Below are 20,854 nucleotides of genomic sequence, written 5' to 3'. Positions count from 1 at the left end.
CAAATTGCAATTATATACTTGTATTAGGATTATTGTCAAGTGCCAGGTGGCTCAGATAGTTGACGTGTAATATTTGATTTGAGGCTCAAATATATTGTTACAAAAATGACTTGGGGGAGGGGGGGGTTAATTAGTTAATTTAAAATGGATGTTGGCATAAGGTGTTTTGTAGTACCAAGTTTAGCAGCTGCCAGGAACGAGTGTACTGTATATATAGCTCACTGTCACCCTAGCCTCCATTTCTGTCTCTTTTCTCACTTCTTCCCCTCTGTGTTTGGTGTTCTTAATCCTTCCCCATTGTATTTTCTCACCTCCTCATGAGGCTGCGAAACCAACATAGCTGGTCCATGTGTGTGACCTCCAGCACACTGCCAACATGGCAGGTCTACGTGTGCGACCTCTAGCAAGGTGTGGTCTCTGCATCAGATGACGTCAAGGCTGTGGCTATTAAAAAAAAAAAAAAAAAAAAAATCCAAACTCCCCACCCCCCCCCAGGAAGTGCCGTGGTGGGCGCTGTAGTTGGAGTCAAGACTGTGGGAGTGATGAAATTGGACTCAAGACTGTGGGAGTGATGAAATTGGACTCGAGACTGTGGGAATGATGAAATTGGAGTCAAGGCTGTGGGAGTGATACAATTGGAGTCAAGGCTGTGGGAGTGATGTGGTTGGAGTCGAGGCAGAGCAGGTGCTGCAAAAATTAGAGCCCAGCATTTCAAGGTTCAAACCATTACAGCAGTTGCAGTGTGGCTTTGTCTGGCTGTGTCGCAGTTCCGGTTCAGTCCCAGCAAAGAGCAAGCCACAAGCGCTCATCCAGTCACGATATGATTCCAGTGCAGTACGAATGGAGGGCCACTTGCCTGCAAGCTTGTTGTGCCTCTCAGGCACCTTAAGGGAAGCTCCCTCCTTCATGTACCTCCCCATATTTCTCCTCTTGTGTTTGTCTTGTGTTCCTCTTATGAGTCTGCGGATAAGATCCAAGTCTAAGAGAGGCTTCGAATCTGCCCGTGTTTTGTTTAGTTTTGTCAGCTCATCATCGGTTCTTCTTTCTTTTGTATATCAAGTCAATGCTCGTGGAAGAGCCAGAACACTGAACAGATCAGGATGCAACAGAACAAAAGGAGGAGAGAACAAAAGCAGAAAAAGAGGGGAGAACACCAACAGCAAGGTTGAAGGACAAAAATAGAAGGAGACTTGGACAAATAAGGAATGTGGGGAAGACCAAATGAGGTGCACAAGATTGATACAGAAGCAAACTCGTGGGAAAGAAAAACTTTCAATTTTGGAGAGTGGAGTGGTGGTGGGGGGGGACAAGACAAAGCATGGAGAGAGCAGAGCTTGCAGGACCAGAAAGGATACGGTGGAAGACAGAAAGACCACCAATCGGTCTGTAATGGGAAACTGATAGGCCCATGGAGTCCTTGTCGATGTTCAGTTGTGTCAAGGAAGGACTTTTTACGACAGATACTTCCAAGATGACTACTAGCTTTGGCAGCCAACTTTGAAATGTGGTTTGCCCAAGAAAGAGTGTGGCTGATAGTGAGATCTATGAGTTTGAGTGACTGAATTTCCTCGAGAGGATTGTTAAGAAAGTAGGTTGGAGGATTTGGGAGACGGTACTTTGAGAGAGATAAGAAATAGAGATAGAGATAGATATCAGGATTAAAAGACATATTCCAAGTGGTTAACTAGCTTGTGATTTTGTCAAGGTATGAAGAGACGGGAGTGGCTGCTGTCTGTCTTTCTGATGGATGAAGGATATCACAGCAATTAGTGGAGTCATCAACAAATAGCTAAAGGGGATTTCTAGAGAGTCGGCGAGATCGTCGATGAAGATTAGGAAGAGGACTGGGTCCAGATCACTGCCTTGGGGTGCAAGAGCCTCATCAGGAAGAGGAGATGAAAGGATTCTATTGAGAGCTGCATGTTGGCAATGAGAGTAGAGGAAGTGAGTCAGTCAGTCATGTGTGGAGTTGGCCTTGGATGTCATAAGCAGAGCATTTGTAGATCAAGGTGGGGGTGCCAGACTGTATTGAAAGCTCGAGATATGTCTAGAGAAATGGTCCTCATCTCATGTCTGATATTGAGGTCCTCCATCCATTGTTGAGAGAGTAGAAGCAGCATACCTAAGGTCGAGTGACCTGGTCTGAATCTGAATTGATGATCTGAGATGTGAAAAAGATGTCGTTGGAGAAATGGAATTATTTTATGTCAACTGTGATGATGGATTCCATGACCTTGCTGATTGGAAGTAAGCTAATTTGACGTCCGGTCCAGTTTGCAGAATCAGAGTCCGGGGTTGCCAGAAACTTCTCCACCTTCTCTGGTGCAAAAGACACAGAGTCTGGGATGAGTTGGGTATGACTGGGTAGGGTGGGTCCAATGAACAAGGGGTTGGGGACACAGTATTTGGAAGCAAACACACAATTAAGGCATTTGGCCTTAATTTGGCACAATTAAGGCAAGTTGGCTGTGGTGCATTTGAAGTGAGGGAAGGGATGGAGAAGCATACTCCAGAGACAGATTTATCAAAGCACCACAAGGTTTTAGTTGAGGGACACAAGTTTCAAAGTTCAATCTTGAGGTTTAACTGATGTTGTTTTCTGGCTCTCCTGGGAGTGGGCACACATTTGTTGTGGACTTTGTCAAAGGATCTGAGATTGCCTACGGTTGGGTTTGCTTTTGAGGAAGAGAAGGCCAGTTGTTTCAGAGCAACAAGCCGAGCCACAGGATTCGGTGTACCATGGGTGGGAATAAGTGTAGGATAACTGAAGAAGCGATGGGATGGATCTGTGCATAAAAGAGCAGGTTTTTGTTGAAGAATTCCCAGGCCGAGTTCATATCATGGATGGTAGATATAAGCGACCCTTCCTGAACTGAGATGGCTGCCTGACTGAACTGCTAGACTTGTCGGTGTTGAGGCAGCTCTCTGAGGATAGCCAGACAGATGTTGATTCTCACAAGCATATGATCAGATTATCCAATTTGAGCAAACTAAGAGCAGAAGACATTTGTGTGGAAGTTTGTCGTCACATAGTCGAGAAGGGAGGATTTGCCATTGGGAGAAATCCCGGTGGGAAATTCACAGATTGAGTCAGTCCCATGGAGTCACAGACGTCCTTTGCTGAATTGCCATAGCTGGTAGGAGAGGTACCAACACCCAGCCATTTTGAATGCTGACAATTCAAATCTCCACATGCGAGGATGAGAGAGTTTGGGATGAGTGGTGAAAAGTTGGTCCACGGAGACAGAGCGAGAGAGAGTGGGGGGGGGGGGAGATGGAGGTGGAGTCAGAGATGGAGTCGTCACTGTTTGGAGGATGGTGCAACATACGAACAAGCGAGAATGGCACTCGGTAGAGCGCATACCTCCATCAAGCTGAACAGTTTACATTTTGTATCCCACTGATAGGCATGATCTGCAACATCTTGTTCTTGTCACCTACCCAACTCATCCACCAAGTTTTGTCATAAATCTGTCCACAACCTTTTGGAATATCATGCTACATATCATTTTGACCCGAGCTCTCAATTATGAAGAATCTCTTAAAAATTAACAAAAATCTCACATCCAGATCTTCACCAAAATCGAATCAATTCGTTCTTATCACGTACCCAACCTATCCACTAAGTTTCATCTGAATTTGTCCATAACTTTTTGAGATATCCTGCTCACAGACAAAGACGGGGTGACAACATAACCACTGTCCACCTTTTGTGGTGGCGCGGGAGTGTTAGGGAAGTCAAAGCCAAAGGTACTCCTGAAGGTTTGGGAGGTGTATGGTCGGTACCTGGACAGTGAGAAATTGAGTTATTGATGTGAAGTGCAATTCTGCCTCCAGGGTGGGGTTCAGGCCTATCAAAGACAATAGCTGGGGAGAGCAACTCAGGAGTTAGGCCTGTGTGAGCAAGGATTCTGTTAAATAGATGATTTACGGTTTATCAGCAGCGGCCTGGATTGAGAGATGTCAGGTTTGAGTGGAAGCCTCGGATGTTTGATATCCACACATTGAGGTACAGGGGAAGAGGAGTTGGGAAGGTGTGAAGATGAGGGCTAAGCTGAGATTGGGTGGGACTCTAGTTTGTGATGAAATAGTAGAAATAAGGAAAGTGAAGCATTTCAAAATATGAACAAAATGCTTCTTATTTAAAGGATGAAGCATTTCATTCATTGAATATTCAGTTAGGAGATATTGAGGAAATGGAGAGATGAAGTATGGAGACTCCAGAGACATATAGACTCCAGAAGTATATAGACATATAGACTCCGGGCAATATATAGACAGAAGGAAATTGTCGGATTCAAATCGTGTTTTTGAGTGAAAAATAGTTTGTTTATTTTTGAAGTGAGGAGCGATGTAGGATGACATTGAGATGATAGAAAGGATAATACTTGGGAGAAAAGAAGTGGAATGAGGAATGCCACGTTAAAACCGAGACAGAATGTGCACGCCGGCTATCCAAGGAGTAGGCCTTGATGACAAATTTGACAATACAGCACAACAAGGTACAATTTAATATGAAAAATTGGACGAAAACACAAACCGCAATACAGGGACGAAAACACAGCCGAAAGACACGACAGATGTGATCTGGGAAACTTGGCTTTGATGAAGTGGAAAGAGTAGATGCAGATCCAACCAATATTTGGAACAAATCTCGAACCTTTATGACCCGGAACAGCACTGTATTGTTTCCCTTTGACTGAGATTGCTGTCCCATTGTTTCAAACTACTATTATTAAATTACGGTGTTTTTAATGCGTGTTGTGGTTTTGATCTACGGATTCGCTCTGCAATGTAATTAAATCATCATTAAACCAAACGTGCGCCAAACTTTGGTGTACGAGTCCAATTATTTAATTATCAACCGCATCGCACCATGTAGCCTATGGCATGTGCGAGTGAAACGCCTCTGCTCGGCACATTGGGAGTTTCTCTCTGGCAGTCTTGCGTCGCCCGTTTGGGAGACTCGGCACTGTTACAATATTGTTTTGTCCGCCTTGGAGTCTCATTAAACAGCTGTCACAATTTCAATTTGATGATGTGTTTGGAGATTTTCATTGTTATGAGGATGTTTACTTTCATAATACAGGAGATGACAATTGTATTCGCAAATTATTTTTCTCCTTTCAGGAGATCATGGTGGGTTCCATGTACCAAGCAGAGGTACCACAAAGTTTGTCAAAGTACGGTCCCAATGGAAAGGGTGAGTGTCTTCTGAACCTTGTTACTAGCTTTCTTGGAACTCACTTATTGTTCTGTGTCAACATCTAATTGATTTTCTTTTCTTTGTTTTGAATAGCATATGAAGGTGATGACCAGTTGTTGTGGCAGCCTTCTGGCCTGTCGCCCACCAAAGTAGAAGCATTCCTACACGATGCTGCACGTCCCAACGGCACTGAAACGGGTCTTGCTGCTATCCCCCTGGGATGTCACCTTCAGGATAGTGAGCAGGTGACCCATGATTTTTTTTGGTGTATAGGCCCTTGGTAGGATGAGAGTTGCTCAATCTTTATCATGATAGCTGGATATTTATTTTCATTTTTTGGGGACTATTGTACTGTTGAGGGCTGGTAGTTGCTTCAATTGTTTGGAGTACAGTGTTGGTGTCCAAGCTGACCCAGCCAGAATGGCCAATGAGCCTATCCAAAATAGCAGCAGAGCACGTGCACATTAAGCATCAAGGCGAGTGTGTTTATTGCATTGTGTCACACCTAAATTACTCGCTTTTCTTCACATCTTAAACCATCACAAGTATTGATTAATTATTGGTGTAATCTCATGATGTTTGAGTGAGCATTTTCAATTGTGCATGGGGTTTTGAGTAGAAAATGCTAAAATGATGGGAGGTGGCATTATTTTTGTGTTTCTGGAATTGGAATTCTAGATAAGGTATTGTCATCATGCACCATCTGTCCGTCTGTCCATCCGTCTCCTATTTTGACTTCTCCGGCTAAACCACTGGGCCAATCCGGCTGAAATTTGGCAGAAAAGTTCCGATCCTGGCTGGTAACAGGGATTGCAAAGCTCGTTCCGGTCACCTGACTTGAAGTCGGTCAAAATGGTGGACTTAGTAAATTCCTTCCAGAATCTTCTTCTCCAGACCCACCAGTCAGAATGCTCCCAAATTTAGGTTAGAACATTAGGCCAGGGTCCTGATGTTAAAGAGCAGGTTGCGGGTCACCAAACATGTTCTGAAAATTTATCAATATGATTATATGTGCATTAAATAGTTTGATGCAAACTATTGTGGTTGCCTAACTATTGGGAAAATTAATGAAATTTAACTCTGAAGTTGTTATTTCTCGAGGCTGTTGAAAAAAAGAGCCGCATGCCATATATGGATGGTGACGTCACGTTCTCCAAAACAAAGCGGAAGCTCACTCTTTCATTGAATAAGTGTCCAGTTGAGCGGGCATTTCTTTCGCTTTTTTTGAGCTTGCAACTGTCTATATTTTCCTTTCTTATTTTTAATTATTGGAGAACAAAGTTATTTGGATATTTGTACATCATGCCTCATACGTGTGTCGTCATGTTTTGTGAAAATGGCTGGAAAACGGGTAATCGCTCCCACCGATTCCCAAAGGAATCAAACATTCGCTGGCAGTGGATAAGATTAGTACGAACAAAACGGGTGAATTTTCGCTGCCTTTTAAACTTTTAAACAATATCTTTGTGGAAAAAGCGCTGCGGCCTAACATCTAGTCAAGGCGCCCTAGGCCCTGCGCGCCATCGAACATAAACCTTATAAAATATCGGAATTTTACAAACTTCACAACAACCGAGTGTTCAGCATCCTAAGCGACTACAAAAACCGAAAACAGAATTTGAATTTACTTTAAAACGAACCCGCAACGTCGATCGAAGCAAAAATCTCAATTCACCACAGGAATTCACGGCACTATTTAAAATTATTTTGTCAAAGTCATAAAACTGTAATATTCAGCCATCCACGAACAATCTTTACATAATCCGACAGCTTAACAAGTCAGGCATATGATGATGACCTTTATTGGGATGAAAAATGATTTTTAAACCTCGTCTTTGTGGAAAAAGCGCAGCGGCCTAGATCTAGCCAAGGCGCCCGCGGCCATACGCACCAGGCACCCTCAACTTGAAACATTCATAACTCGTCGAATAAAAGCTCAAATTGCACCAAACTTACCTTATTCTTGCGAGCTCACGTTCCCTGTTAGTGGGTAAACAATCCAACACTTGGCGAATTCTGCTTCGCAATGATAGGAAGAGCCGGTATTGAAGGATCAAAAAGCGACGTCGCTATTAACGCTTGGCCGCCACAAGCCGGTTATCCCTGTGGTAACTTTTCTGACACCTCTTGCTTAAAACCCAAAAAGTCAAAAGGATCGTGAGGCCACGCTTTCACCATCTGTATTCGTACTGAAAATCGAGATCGATCGAGCTTTCACCCTTCTGCTCCACGGGAGGTTTCCGTCCTCCCTGAGCTGGCAGTCAGGCCTGCCACTTGTACACGAAATAGGCCATTTTCTTGCACTTGCAATGGCTCAAATTTATATGGCTCAGGTCCAGCAACTCCATAGTATAAATTCCCATCATCCTCCGACTCGTCCTCGGCAATATCGGAATGAAAACGCTCAATTTCATCGCCGCTGAAATCACTCTCTGATTCGCATCTCGCCATTGTTCACACGCTGTTTCCGAATGTTCACGAAGTTTTCGGAGAACGTGACGTCATAGCATCTTCGGTAACTTCCGGACTGTTTTTCGATCACTAACAAATGTTTTGAGTTAAAAGTTAATTTTAGCATATTTTGAGTTTCAAATGGAAGAAAATAATTGCCCAACAATTATCAATGTGTTTCCAACCTTCGAATCACGCGAAGTCATCAGCGACCCAAAACCTGCTCTTTAAATTGCGTAGGTCATGTCTATCACATGACCAGAAGTGTGTCAAAATGGCGGACTGAGTAAATTATTGCTAAAATTGCATAAATCATTCAAAAATATTCTTCTCCAGACCCACCATTCAGAATGCCACCAAATTTGGGTTACATTAGGCTAGGGTAGGGATGTTTCTTACGGTGGTCATGCCGATCACGTGACCGAAAGTGTGCCAAAATGGTGGACGTCATAAATTATTGGGAAAATCCGTAAATTCCTTCAAAAATCTTCTTTACCAAACCCACCAGTCAGAATGCTACTGAATTTGGGTTACACCATTATCTCAGGGCCCAGATAAACTGCAGGCGCAGTAGTCCTATTTTTATTGATGTTTTGTTGACACATTTTAAGGCGGAATGAAGGTACGACTGCCATTTCACTGCTTCACAACCTCAAACATGGGAATGTGTTGATGACATGCTCTTTTGCAACCCTGGGTGAGAAGTGGATTCTCTGGGTGGGTTGAATCAGAAACATGATCAACCATGTAGTTAAGGTATAGACACACCATCCTGGGAAGCCTCTTTGGCCTCTGGCTTCTTTGAATCCTAGCATGTTGTATAAAGTGGTCATGGATAGCTCCTTGGTAACACACTCACCTTTGAGCTGCCAAATATGGGTTTGATTCCTGATGACTACAAACTTTCACCCTGGTGCTTTTGCAGGCATGGTGGTGTGTCATTGAGTACGCTGTACTTCGGAGGGATAATAAGCCAGGTGTTCCATCTGCTAGCATTTGCTGATGGACATTAAAGATCCCATGGTGTCTTTCTCGGGAATAGACCATTGTGTGGTGGCACTCTGGGGGAAATTGCAGGTTGCTACCCTGACTACTGCTGAGAAAGCAATGGTAAAATCCACCCAGGGAATTATGTGCCAAAAGACTTTTAGCAGTGCTGATTCTCTGGAAAGAGTATGGACAATGGATTGGATTTGCAACCCTGGACTCCCTGTACAGAAATTGAATATTTTGCTCACAAATTGCTAACGTATGATCATATGCCAATCTGTGGAGATTGTATGCCCAAAAATTGCAGCAAAATACATGGTTCGTTTTGTGTATTCTTTGGCCTTTATTCATCTCCATATCTGGAATTGATACAAACCCAACGCTTTGTGCTGTTTGCCTCTGTTTTGTTGCGCCCTTGCTGAAAAGGTGCATACAGATAATAGCATTATCAGCGACATGAATGGCCTGTTTATTTGCACTCCTTAGAGCAGTAGCTCACAATCCAGGAGTACTGAACACATCTTGCCATGTACAGTCTGCTGAACAATAGCTATATGCCACACTTCGGTAATTATCCCCATGCTTCTTGATAATAAAGGTGGTGCTATTGTAATCTGCTCGGTCAGTCTGTCTAGCCATCACGCTATCTCTTAAACGATTAGTCGGAAATTCACCAAACTTTGTAATTATGATCGTCACATGGCACGAAGGTGCGAGCGCAGTATCATTTTTGGTCCTGCACCGGGACTGCGTAAAAAGGTGAAATGCCCCAAAAAATGCAATTTCGAGCACATTTTGAAACCTTTTTAAAAATGAAACTTTGTATATGCAATCAACATTGTGGGTCACATTAAATTTGTAACGACTTATTTATTTTGACCCTGGGGTGCGGACGTCTGGTCACATGGGTCAAAACAGGAAAAATTATTTTTTAACTCGAAATGTGATGTTGGGTTATTCCTGGTGGAACTTTTTGCCATCTTTCAACTTTGCTTTCAGTGGGAAGCTTGGGGATTTTGTGATGGCGCATCATCAACTTCACTCCAGTTTATTTTTGGGCCGACCAATTTTTTTCATTTTTTTTTTTTTTTTTCCAAATGCTTCCCATACCCATTTGCCATCTCCATCTCATCTGTCCCATTATTCACCACCCTCACTTTAATTCCTTTGTTATACCTCCTGCTTAAGCCTAGTGTTGGCTTGGTGGTTCGGGTAGTGGCTTGGTATCCTAGGGTCCTGAGTTCAAGCCCCGTCGGCCGCTGAATTAAAATACATCAGGAGGTTGACTCAGCCTGTCATCCTTCCGAGGTCGGCAAAATGAGTACGTGTACTGGTAAGGGGGACACTGCATCAGCGGCATAGCTACGTCACAACGAATGATGCAACCAGCAGCCACAGGCTGCACTCGATAGAGAGAGACCTCCTGCTTAATAAATAAATAAATAATTAAAAAAAACTTTCTTTACCTCACATTTTGTTTGTGTCTCGCTTTCTGTTCAGGACATGTTTGACAGGCCCTGCCTTCTCACTGACGTCTTGCTACCCCAACCCCCCCCACCCCGAATAATAGCTGTCCCTTTCTACCCTGCCTAAAAACCTTCTTTACGTTTTTCTTCTTGAGAATGACATCAAATTCTAATAATTGGATGTCATTCATCCTTAACTTGATTCTTTCATTCCTCTTCTCTATTCTTCTTCTTTCTCCCCTCTCAATCCATCCTTTTCAACCTTTTAAAATGGGAATTAAAAATGTTCAATCTTCCCACATACTTGCTTCCAAACACCTTTTTCCTATTCTGCTTTCTCTTCTTTCCATCACCCTCCCTGGATGACTCGTAATCTCGTACCTTATCCACCATCATGTTCATTTAGCGGTCTTTATTCGTGCCTTTAATCATCATTGCCATCGCAATCCTGATGTCTGTCTGTTTATCTGCCCTTGGGATCCTTACATCCAACCCTTTTTGTACCGTGTGTGGAATTTCTGTGACAAACTCACTCACGTCAGTACCCTCCCCCATGTCATCCTCATACCCAGGTTCCAATGCATTTTAGCCCCAGACTCCCATTGACTCCGTATATACTGTATTAGGAGTAGCGACATGAAGCGTCCCAAAAATCTCTTCTCACGTGGGTCATGGGTACCATTTTGTATCTATCGATAGCTCATCATTCATTTCAAAATGGCAGGATGCTGCGCCATTGGATGCACCAATCGATCAGAGAAGGGTTTAAAAATGTACAGGTTCCCTGCAGATGAGGAAAGGAAAAATTTGGGAAAAGAACGTAATTTGTCTGAGATGGAAACCAACTTTGGGGTCGTTTCTGTGCCTGGTAAGTTGTAGTCTCATTTGCGTACAGTTTTGCGTGGTGCTGTAATCTTATTGTAATTGGTAGTTGGGCATAATTCGTAAACAAATACAAGTCATCATGGAAACATTGATCGATAACACTGAACAACAAAATTTTTTTACTGGAGATGTGTAAAGTGATTTAGACTAATTTGGGTACGCTGATTTCAAAAATCATAACCGTTTTGCTGTATCACGTCAGGATTTTCAGTAACAGAAATATTCCCATTGCCTAGAAGTCAGGATTTCAATGAAATTTACAAAAATTCATTTATTTCATCATGAATGCTTCAAAATTATAGAAATTACAGAAAAACTCCACTAGAATGTAATTAAAAATGCTTTAGGCATTTGGCTTTGCGTTTGTGCTGCTCTGTGTCAGTTTCACGATGCAGGAACCAGCAGAAATCGCCCATCATGTTCGGGTTGTGCCGCCCTTGGTAACGCGTCTCCATGAGTGAAATCTCTTGGTGGAATCGCTCGCCGTGCTCGTCCGAGACTGCTCCCAAGTTGTCAGGGAAGAAGTTCAGGTGCTGGTGTAGGAAATGGATTTTCAGGGACATCCTGAAGCCAAGTTTCCTGAAGGACTCCAGCAGCTGCTGCACTATTTCTTCATAGTTGTCCGCGCGCTCGTTCCCCAAGAAGTTGTCCGTCACAGTTTTGAAGCTCCTCCACGCTGCCAGCTCTTTGGGGTTTAGAGTTGTCGGAAAAGTTTCGTCCTTCATAATCTGTCGGATCTGCAGTCCAACAAAGACACCAGCCTTGATCTTGGCCTCCGACAAGGTGTTGCCAAACTTTTCCTTGAGGTATATCTACAGCAGATAGGTATATCTATCTATAAAAACCCACGCCCATTCAGATCCATTGCCCGTACAAAACTTTTCATCAAGCCGAGCCTTATGTGGAGTGGTGGAAGGAAAACCTTGGCTGGGTCGACAAGGGCGACATGCTTCACGTTGTGTCGACCAGGTACATGCTCTTTTCGCTCTTCCCAATCTTTCTTCGTCCAGTGATTCTTGGCGTCTCTGCTATCCCAGAGACAAAGGAAGCACATGTATTTCGTGTAGCCTGACTGCAGCCCTAACAACAGCGCCACCACTTTCAAGTCTCCGCAGATGTGCCAGTTGAAGTCATTGTACTTGATGGAATCAAGCAGCTGCCGCATAGTCTCATAGGTCTCTGTCATGCCGAACGCGTGAGCCAGTGGGACTGATGGTTTCTCGTTGCCATTGTGGAGCAAAACAGCCTTCAAGCTGTTCTTCCCCGAGTCGATGAAGAGGCGCCAGTCTGCAGGATCGTGATCACACCCAAGTTCTTTCAACAGACCGTTGATGTCACTGCAGAATGTCATCGTGTCTTCCATCTCAAAGAACTCAGCCATGTCTCTGTGACGTGCTCTGAACAAGGATATCTTGGTGTTAGGTTCAAGTAGATTCCACTGCTGCAGCCTTGATCCAAGCAGCTCTGCCTTCGTCTTTGACAGTGAGAGATCTCTTACAAGATCATTTAAGTCACCCTGGTTCAGAAGGTGTGATTCTTGAGTGTCGGGTTCAAAAGGTTCATCATCACCATCCTCTTCACCACTGCTTACAGCTATGTTCTGATCAGCTGGAGGTGTTGGAATGGGGTTCTTGTCATCATGAGGCACAGGTTTACGAGCAGAGACGCAGTCAGCTTACTTGATGTGACCTTTATTCTTCTTGTTGAAGCCGGCGATGCTTGTGCAGCAGAAATAACAATCATCATGATGATTCTGCGGCTCACGCCATATCATGGGCACCGCAGATGGCATGCTCGCGCGCTTGCCCACCAACCACTGAGTCAAGGTTGTGTGACAGCTTGTGCAGCAGATGTGTGGTGCCCAGCTCTGTTCTTGGTCCCCCACCTTACACCCGAAGTAGTGAAAGTAGGCGGCCTTCATTTTCACTGCTGTAGATATACTTCGCTGTTGATCTTTTTTGGTATACCGACCACAGACATAACAGAAGTTGTCAGGATGATTGGTACAGGAACGCCTACTCATCTTTATCTGAAAGAAAGAAATATAACACAAGTTAACAACAATTGTACGAAATAGACATGTTAAAGACATATGTAAATTTCATTGAAATCCTGACTTCTAGGCAATGGGAATATTTCTGTTCCTGAAAATCCTGATGTGATACAGCAAAACGGTTATGATTTTTGAAATCAGCGTACCCAAATTAGTCTTAATCACTTTACACATCTCCAGTAAAAAAATTTTTTTTGAAATTTGTTGTTCAGTGTAATTTTTGACATATTAAGAACATCCTAGCAAAGTTACTTATAAGTAAACACGTCACCTGTGTGTCTTTAACGCAAGTTTGTTCATTTATTTGTTTGTTTGTTTATTTATTTCATTGGTCTAAGTGTTGCGGTTAACATTGGTTTAGCCTGAGTTTGAATGTCGGCCCATTTACAAACTGTCCCGGTGTTTCGCAGGTAGGGTGATCCATCAATGTTTGTGCCTTCCCGTGGATGGACGTTAAGCTGGGAGTCCCATCTGCTTTCATTAGTTGGTGGACGTTAAAGATCCCACGGTGTCCTTCGCGTACAGTAGGCGAGCTATCGCTGACACCTTGGCCAAATTCCTGCCCTGACTAACTGCTGGGAAGGCAATGGCAAACCACCCTGTTTCACCCTTGCCAAGAAACTGCTTTGGCAGCCAAGGACCTGCCTTCAGGCAGGGCATGCAATCAATCAATCGATCTTCTCAAGCTTTGGCTCTTGTTTTTTTTTTCACTCACTTCTTTTCTTTTCTAATTATACTCTACCTCCATTTCTTTTTCACTTTCCTCCTTCCACTTCTTTCTAATTTCTGCATTCTGTCATCACATGTGTTTCTACAACTCACTCACTTTTACGCCTCCAACTCGGCACTCATCAACGTGAACCTTTACTTGTGCATTTCACTTAATTTTGCCGGAGTTTATGCAACATATTTTGAGGTCAAATCAATCCTGTCTGATTGTATGCTTCCAATGATGCGTTGCAATAACGAAATAAAGCATTAAATAATACTCCAATGGGCACTCGGTGGAGCGCATCCATCTGGTAGGCTGAACAGTTTATGTTTTGTATCCCACTGATATGCCAGATCTGGCTCCAGACCTGAACCAAAATCGAATCGGCTTGTTCTTGTCACCCACCCAACTCGTCAACCTAGTTTTCCCATCACTCTTCCACAATTGTTTGAAATATGCTGCCTATAGTTTTTGGCTCCATCTCTGAATGGTGAAGAATCACTTTAAAAAAAATTGTATCTGGACCCAAATAGTCACCAAAATATAATAATTTCATTCTTGTCACACTTCCAATCTGTCCACCAAATTTCATCCGAATCCATCCACAACTTTTTGAGATATCCTGCTCACAGCCAAACAGACAGGGGTGAAAACATAACCTCCGTCCACCCTTGGTGGCGGAGGTAACGAGGAAGAACGACCCTCAATAATAGATTCTGTTTCTCAAGAAGATTTGGCACTCACTTTTCAGATGGAACGGTGTTGTTTATGCAATTGAGGTCCCTGCCTCTTGGTACTTCCTTCAGCAATGTGCTTTCCCTGCAGGAGTTGAAACGGTGAACATTCACTATCTGTCTCGCAGGCTTTGTACAAGCTCATGAGGTGTGACTTTGACACTGCAAAAGCCCGAGAACAACTGAACTCGGACATGCAGGCTCAGAGAGGTGAGAGAAGTCGAGTGAAGTCCATTTGTATTGTCCTTGCAATTCCCCATTTTTATTCGTTTCTTACTGAAAACTCTAAAGTTTTGGGAAAAAATTTTTACACCTTTTTAATTTGGGTGAGTGAGAACAAGAGAGCGTTACTTGGGAGTGATTACTTCTAGATAGTTTTGATGTTCCATATGCATAATTGTTGTTTCTGTCACTCAGATGATGAGTCAGCATGGACCGAGGATGAGTGTCGAGACTTTGAGAATGGCCTGCGGCAGTTTGGGAAGGATTTCTTCCAGATACAGTTGAACAAGGTTGGATAGAATGTAGCTTGTTTAAGAGTTATATTTGTTTGATTTCTGGGGCCAAGCTACTGACACCAGTCAATCTATACTTGCCACTGTTTGGTGCAGGTCAGGTCTCGCTCAGTCGGTGAATGCGTCGCATTCTACTACATGTGGAAAAAGTCTGAGAGGCATGACTTTTTTGCACAGCAGCACCGTCTTGGCAAGAAGAAGTATAATTTGCACCCAGGAGTGACGTAAGCAACGATTCTCCTTGGTTTGATGGTGTGGGGGAGGGGGTTGGGTTGGGAGTTATGGATGTTGAAATATTGGTCAAACTGATTGAATAATTTTGCTAACATTGTTTTGAAATAATTGTAGATTATTCCCCACTCTTCTTCCTTTACTTATCCAACACATTTTTCTCTTCTTGCTCTCCCTGTCCTTAAGTTGTTGTTTGTTTGTTTGTTTGTTTGTTTTTGTATACAAAATCTCGACTCATGGAAGAGTGAGGTGACCTGAGGCAAAAAGGCAATGCATTGATAGTGGGTTGACAAGTGGAAGCAACATCAAAGGAACTAATTAAACAGGAAGAGACTTAGAGGCAATGCACAAAATTTAATCACCCAACTTAAGCGTAACCCTCTTACTTTTAGGTTAACGGGAGAAGAAAGGATCATAGGTATAGAGATGGGACATGACATGAGATGGTGAGGTGGACCACCAACCTGAATCCCTGTTGGAAGAGTGGGATTGAATTGCCTCTGAAAGGCAGTTCCTCAAATATGAAAAAAGAGTGGAGGTGGGTAGTTTGCCCTCATTTCTGGGATTTAACCAAGAGGGTGTTACTGGAAGAACTTTTGCAACTGGGATGAGTTTGAGAGAGTCAACAGGCTGACAGAGAAAAGAGGGCGCAACGCCGGAAGAGAGGTGGTAAAAAGAAAACGGGCCACAAACCTGTCTGTGATGTGAGAGAAACATGCCTCGTGCAACGGCATCATCTTGAGGTGCTAATAATATTGAGAGATTTAGATTACACAGACTCTCGGAAACGCACGTGATGCTTGATTACCAGCCCATGGGGAAGAGTAGTATTTTATTGAACTATGGACGAATGCCTTTGTAGGCTGAGAATAGTTTTTATTTTTCAAGGAGTAACTTGAGAGTGAGGTATGATGCCCAGGATGTGGCTGATCTTGGGCCATTCCCAGAGCCTCACATAATCCAGCAATGCCGTGTCACATGATCCTGCATGGGCACGATTGATCCCGTAGGGAGATGGGTGCAATTTGACTGTGCCTGTGGCGTGTCACCCCCTCGGCCGGAAGAGGGGTGGAGCTTGGACTGCACATAAATAAAGAGCTCGGACAGCTCACTCTTTTGTCATTTAATTGATTTATTTATCTGATTGCAGAATGCAAGCACAATCCACTAATCTGTGGACGTACCCAGGGATGGTCTGGAAAAGGAGCTCATCCAGGTAACAGGGGACTGGATGGGGACTCCTCCCAGTGAGGGGTATTTGTGCTGGGATGCGTGCAGTGTGAAGCGGAGCCCACATGCGAACATCTTGTGCCTGAGACCGATGTTGTGCCTCAGGTGTGTGTGGCCGACACTGAACCGCCGGTGTGCGAAGCATGCATTTCGGTGCATGCTGAACTGCCGGCAAGGAAAGTCGAGGTCTCGCCGCTTTTGGGTGAGGACAGGGGAAAGTGTGAGAGTGGGGCACAAGTGAGGGCAAGTGTGAGGACACGTGTGAATGCGAGTATGGTGCATGGTGGTGGCGATTTATGTGCAGTGTAAACAAAGAAAAGGGGGACGGGCAAATACCATTGTGGGAGCGGTTAGTGATGGACGGGTTAGGATTAGAACCAGTGTGGCTCCCCACTGCGTTTATGCAAAGGAAACCGGCTCCAGTTGAGCCGATGGACAAAGAGGAGATGCCGCTTGTTGGAGCATTCATATGCGCAGCCCTCTCCAGTACAGTTGGTGATCGAAGGTCATGCTCCCTCTGGATATTAATGAGGACCTGGATAAGTAAAAGATGGTGCAGGGTGTGTGTATGCCCCCCAGAAGCCTTGCAGAAATGGAGGTTGGGAAAGACATGTCAGGCAAGTTGGGAAAGACATGTCCTCTATGAGCCCTTTAGAAAAGGTAGACAATGCAAGGTAAATTGGACAGGTCCTGCCAACGAATATTGCCGCAAGGATGGGGACTCCAGGATGATTAATGAGGGGCCCCTTGTGGGCTCTGCAGAGTGCCAACCTGACCGCTGGGATTGGTGACCAAAGTTGTGGGGTCCTGCAGGTGGCCCCGGGGGTAAGGGAGAGCATAGAGGCTGAATAGTGTCGGGCAGTAGACGGGTGAGACCATCAAAATAAAGGGAAATTATGACTTGTAAATTGACATTTAAAAGTGGGTGGCAGAATTTTTTTTTTTTTTTGTAGACATAGTTGAGGCTCGTTGAAGAAGTAGAACACGTAATGGATCAAAGGGAGAGGGGAGGAGAGGAGAGGAGAGAAGAGAAGAGGAAAAAAACAAAACAAAAAACACACACCAACATCAGGGTTGAGGGACAAAATAGAGTGAGACCTGGACCATAAAAATGAGGGCAAGGGGAGGACACACTGGTTGAACAAGTTGTATACAGAAGCAAACTCTGAGGAAGGAAAGAGGTGGCTTGGGTGGGAGGGAGGAGGGGGATTAATGTGGGAATAAAAGATCATGGTTTTCGATGGGTGATTATCTGAAATGGTGTTGAATCGCTTATTTTATTTTATTTTTTTGTTTTCATTGTTGAGGCTTGTATGAGAGCAAACACACAATGCACAACAAGAGGGGTGGGAGAGGGAAGGACAAAACAGTGGGGAGCAGGGACATTTGGAGATCTGTGGAAGGGAGAGGGATGGGGCGGGGAACACGGGGTATACAAGATGGACACCACAGGGACTTTGAGGAAGGAAGGCAGGGAATTTGAAGGAGGTAGTTTTGGGGTGGATTAATGTGAGTAGAAAAGATCGTGGTTTTGGATGGGGGAGATAGGTGGTGGTGAACAGTTGTTTTGAAGCCCTGGAAGGAAGACTGGGATTGAAGAGAGTGTGGGAGTTTGTTCGAAAAGCGGGAAAAAAAGAGGAATGAAAGGGTGAAGGTGAGCATTGATTCGTGATTTTGGTAGTTTTACCAAAAATAGATGGTAGAAGATAGAAAGACCACCAACCTGCCTATCTTGACTACCTGGAGGGAAGAGTGAGATTGAAGAGAATATGGAAGTTGATTACACAGGCAGGAAAAAAGGGGAACAAATGAGGGGAGGTGAGCAGTGATCCTGTATTTAGGTCGTTTCACCAGAATGGGGTTGATGTTGGACCGTGTGAGCCCTGCAGAGATCTAGGGGACTGGAGGGGGGGGGGGGGTCAAAGCACGGAGAGAGCAGGGGATACAAGAAGAGATGGAGGCGGTCGAAGTCAGAGACCACCCACCTTTCTGCGGTGGCAGAGTTATAGGCCCACGGACTCGGCTTCATCACGGGAGATTCCAATGATCTTGAAGGCCTTGTTTTGCACAGCATCAAGCTGAGCAAGATGTGAGGCAGGGGTGCCAGCCCAGAGGGGAGAGCACTATTCCATCCAGCTGCTGCTAAAGGCGTTGTCGGTGGATAAGAGTTGAGGTGTGCCAAGGAAGGACTTTGCATGACATGGGATGCCCAGTCAGTGATTGTCTTTGGAGGCCAACTTAGAAATGTGGTTTGCTGAAGAAAGATCATGGCTGATAATGAGACCCAAAAGTTTGAGTGACTGAAATTCTTCAAGAGGTTGTTAAGAAAGTAGATGGGAGGGTTTGTTTTCCAGTCGGTCCTTTCGGAGAGAATATGTATTTTATTCCTCCTCCGGTTTATAGTGAATTTAGGAAGGCTTGCAAAATTTAGAAGCTGGAAAATTAAAAATAGGATTGCACGTCCTGAAGCTCACCTGGATCTGGAGCAGCAGTCACTCTAACCCCCCGCAGACCCTATTGGACCCTGATTTTTTTTTTTTTGATGCCGTGAACAAACTTTGGAACATCACGGGTGATGAAGGTTGTGGTGAAGTTTCATCAAAATTCTGTGTGCAGTTTTGGAAAAGAGAGAAAACACATATTTTGGGGGGTCAAATTCCCACTCTCCCCTGGAAGTCCCTTTTATGAGCACAGATTTTGATGTGGTCAATATATTGTTATGGTTCTAGGAACTGTATGCATACAAACGTACAGTTGTCCTGAAGTCAGTTATTCCGTTAAGTATATGTGCAGATAGATACCTACCTTGTGTGTAGTGGGAAGACACTGGTGTGCGTTGCGATGTTTTTTTAGTAAGATTAATAAATCATTATATCCCATCGACGACGACCCACGGTACCCTCTGCCTGCTCGCACCTTCATCTCGCTCGCTAGTGTCGCATGGGCTAAACAAGTGCGTGTTCGCCTACTCTCCTAACCGGGGACTCGCTTTCCGAGGCAGAATCTTTGTGTAGTACCTTTTTGGCGAGTCTGGACACGCGGAGTGCGCGGGCTTCCTGGTATGGCCGAAATCCTGCCCAGAAAGGGCGGCCCCATGGAAACCCTGTCCAATCAGGGCGAACAGTGATGTCGGCTTCACCAAGGCCCTCCCCGCTGAGGGAGATCTATAAATTATGACATCATTCGTTCAGAGTGGTCTTGGTGAGCTGGAAGGTGAGCCGTCTTGAGAGTGAGCTGGAAAGTGAGTCGTCTTGAGCGGAGCGTTGGAGTGAGACAGTTCGTCGGCTGATAGCGAAAGAAAGGAGGAAGGTCACGGAGTGGCTGCGCTCTTTTGGGGTCGTTCGTTTTGAGTGTGAGAGAGCTGGGAAGACCTCGACCCGACCTTGACCGGGTCTCTCGTGGGGTCCTGTCTGCAGCTCTGATCCCTGCCTTGGACTCTGCTCTACTCGACCCAGGTTCCTTCGCAGACACGGTCTCCACGCGGGCGGCCGTGGACCGAACCGCACGACCATTGACAGGTGCCGCACCATGGAGCATCCCTTCCCTCCAACGTTCAGGTACCTGAAAGAACCGCGATCTCAGCTTACCTCCCTCTCTGGCTGCAAAAGGTCCTTTGCCATACATCTGGGTTTATTTTCGTCTGAGTGTGTGGTGCCGTCTCTAAGTAGAATTGCATGTGTTTTTATTTGATCATTGTAAATCTTGCCTGTTTTCTTCCCGCGTAAGTCTGCTCTGTGTCCTTCTTTTGTAAGTTGATTGTAAATAAATTATTGTTGAAATCTTCCCAGTTCGTTTTTGTCTTTTCCCTCATTGATCCAGCATGGTTCGAATCTGAGTTTTAGCCAGGTCTTTATCCCCGATAATTAAATCTGTTCATTCTAGCCGGTACGTCCTTGGTAGTTCCGCTCGGCTGCATCCGATCCGGAGTTGGTAGTTGGTACTCTACCGTAGTCAGTAGAGTGATCCGGCTCGGGCAAGGCGTACCGAGGGCGTGGTTCCCTGATAGTCTAAATTGCGTAGTTAGGTAACTTGGTTCTAGACAAGAGGACCCTACGCTACGCGGTTGAGGTATTGGCGTCCACGGTCGGTGAAGCGACCCGCCACGTCACGGAATTATCCGGAGCAACGGCCTACAATTCCTGGAGTCCGGTGGGAGACGACGTAATTCCCCCACCTAGTGGTCATTTCTCCCCACCGGTCCCCGGCCCACAGCAATACCTTCGTTAGGCATCAGATATGAAGCTTGTGGCCAAGTTTCTTCTAAATCGTGTGTTTGGTTTAAGTGATAATGACCGAAGTGTTTACGGACTGATTGACCTGGCTAACTAACTCACTCACGACGGACACTACTCAATCGCATAAGCTCACCAAACTAAAGTCC

General features: G+C 44.7%; 1 protein-coding gene across 13 annotated transcripts in view; it reads left to right on the top strand.

Annotated features, from left to right (window-relative positions):
- Window positions 1-20,854, top strand: part of LOC147032947 (mesoderm induction early response protein 1-like) — an 84,383-nt gene that overhangs the window by 49,697 nt on the left and 13,832 nt on the right. For all 13 annotated transcript variants that reach the window (XM_085870997.1, XM_085870999.1, XM_085870994.1 and 10 more), the window contains 5 exons: window positions 5,131-5,203; window positions 5,300-5,451; window positions 14,626-14,707; window positions 14,915-15,009; window positions 15,109-15,236. In XM_085870997.1, coding sequence (XP_085727123.1) covers window positions 5,131-5,203; window positions 5,300-5,451; window positions 14,626-14,707; window positions 14,915-15,009; window positions 15,109-15,236 — 530 coding nt within the window. The remainder of the gene's footprint in view (window positions 1-5,130; window positions 5,204-5,299; window positions 5,452-14,625; window positions 14,708-14,914; window positions 15,010-15,108; window positions 15,237-20,854) is intronic.

This window comes from Eptatretus burgeri, chromosome 2 (genome assembly GCF_056783735.1).
Source record: "Eptatretus burgeri isolate ZD-2024b chromosome 2, Ebu_testis_v1, whole genome shotgun sequence".
In the NCBI taxonomy this organism is placed as follows: domain Eukaryota; kingdom Metazoa; phylum Chordata; class Myxini; order Myxiniformes; family Myxinidae; genus Eptatretus; species Eptatretus burgeri.
The sequence above is the reverse complement of the archived record's forward strand: the minus strand, read 5'-3'. Positions and strand labels throughout refer to the sequence as shown.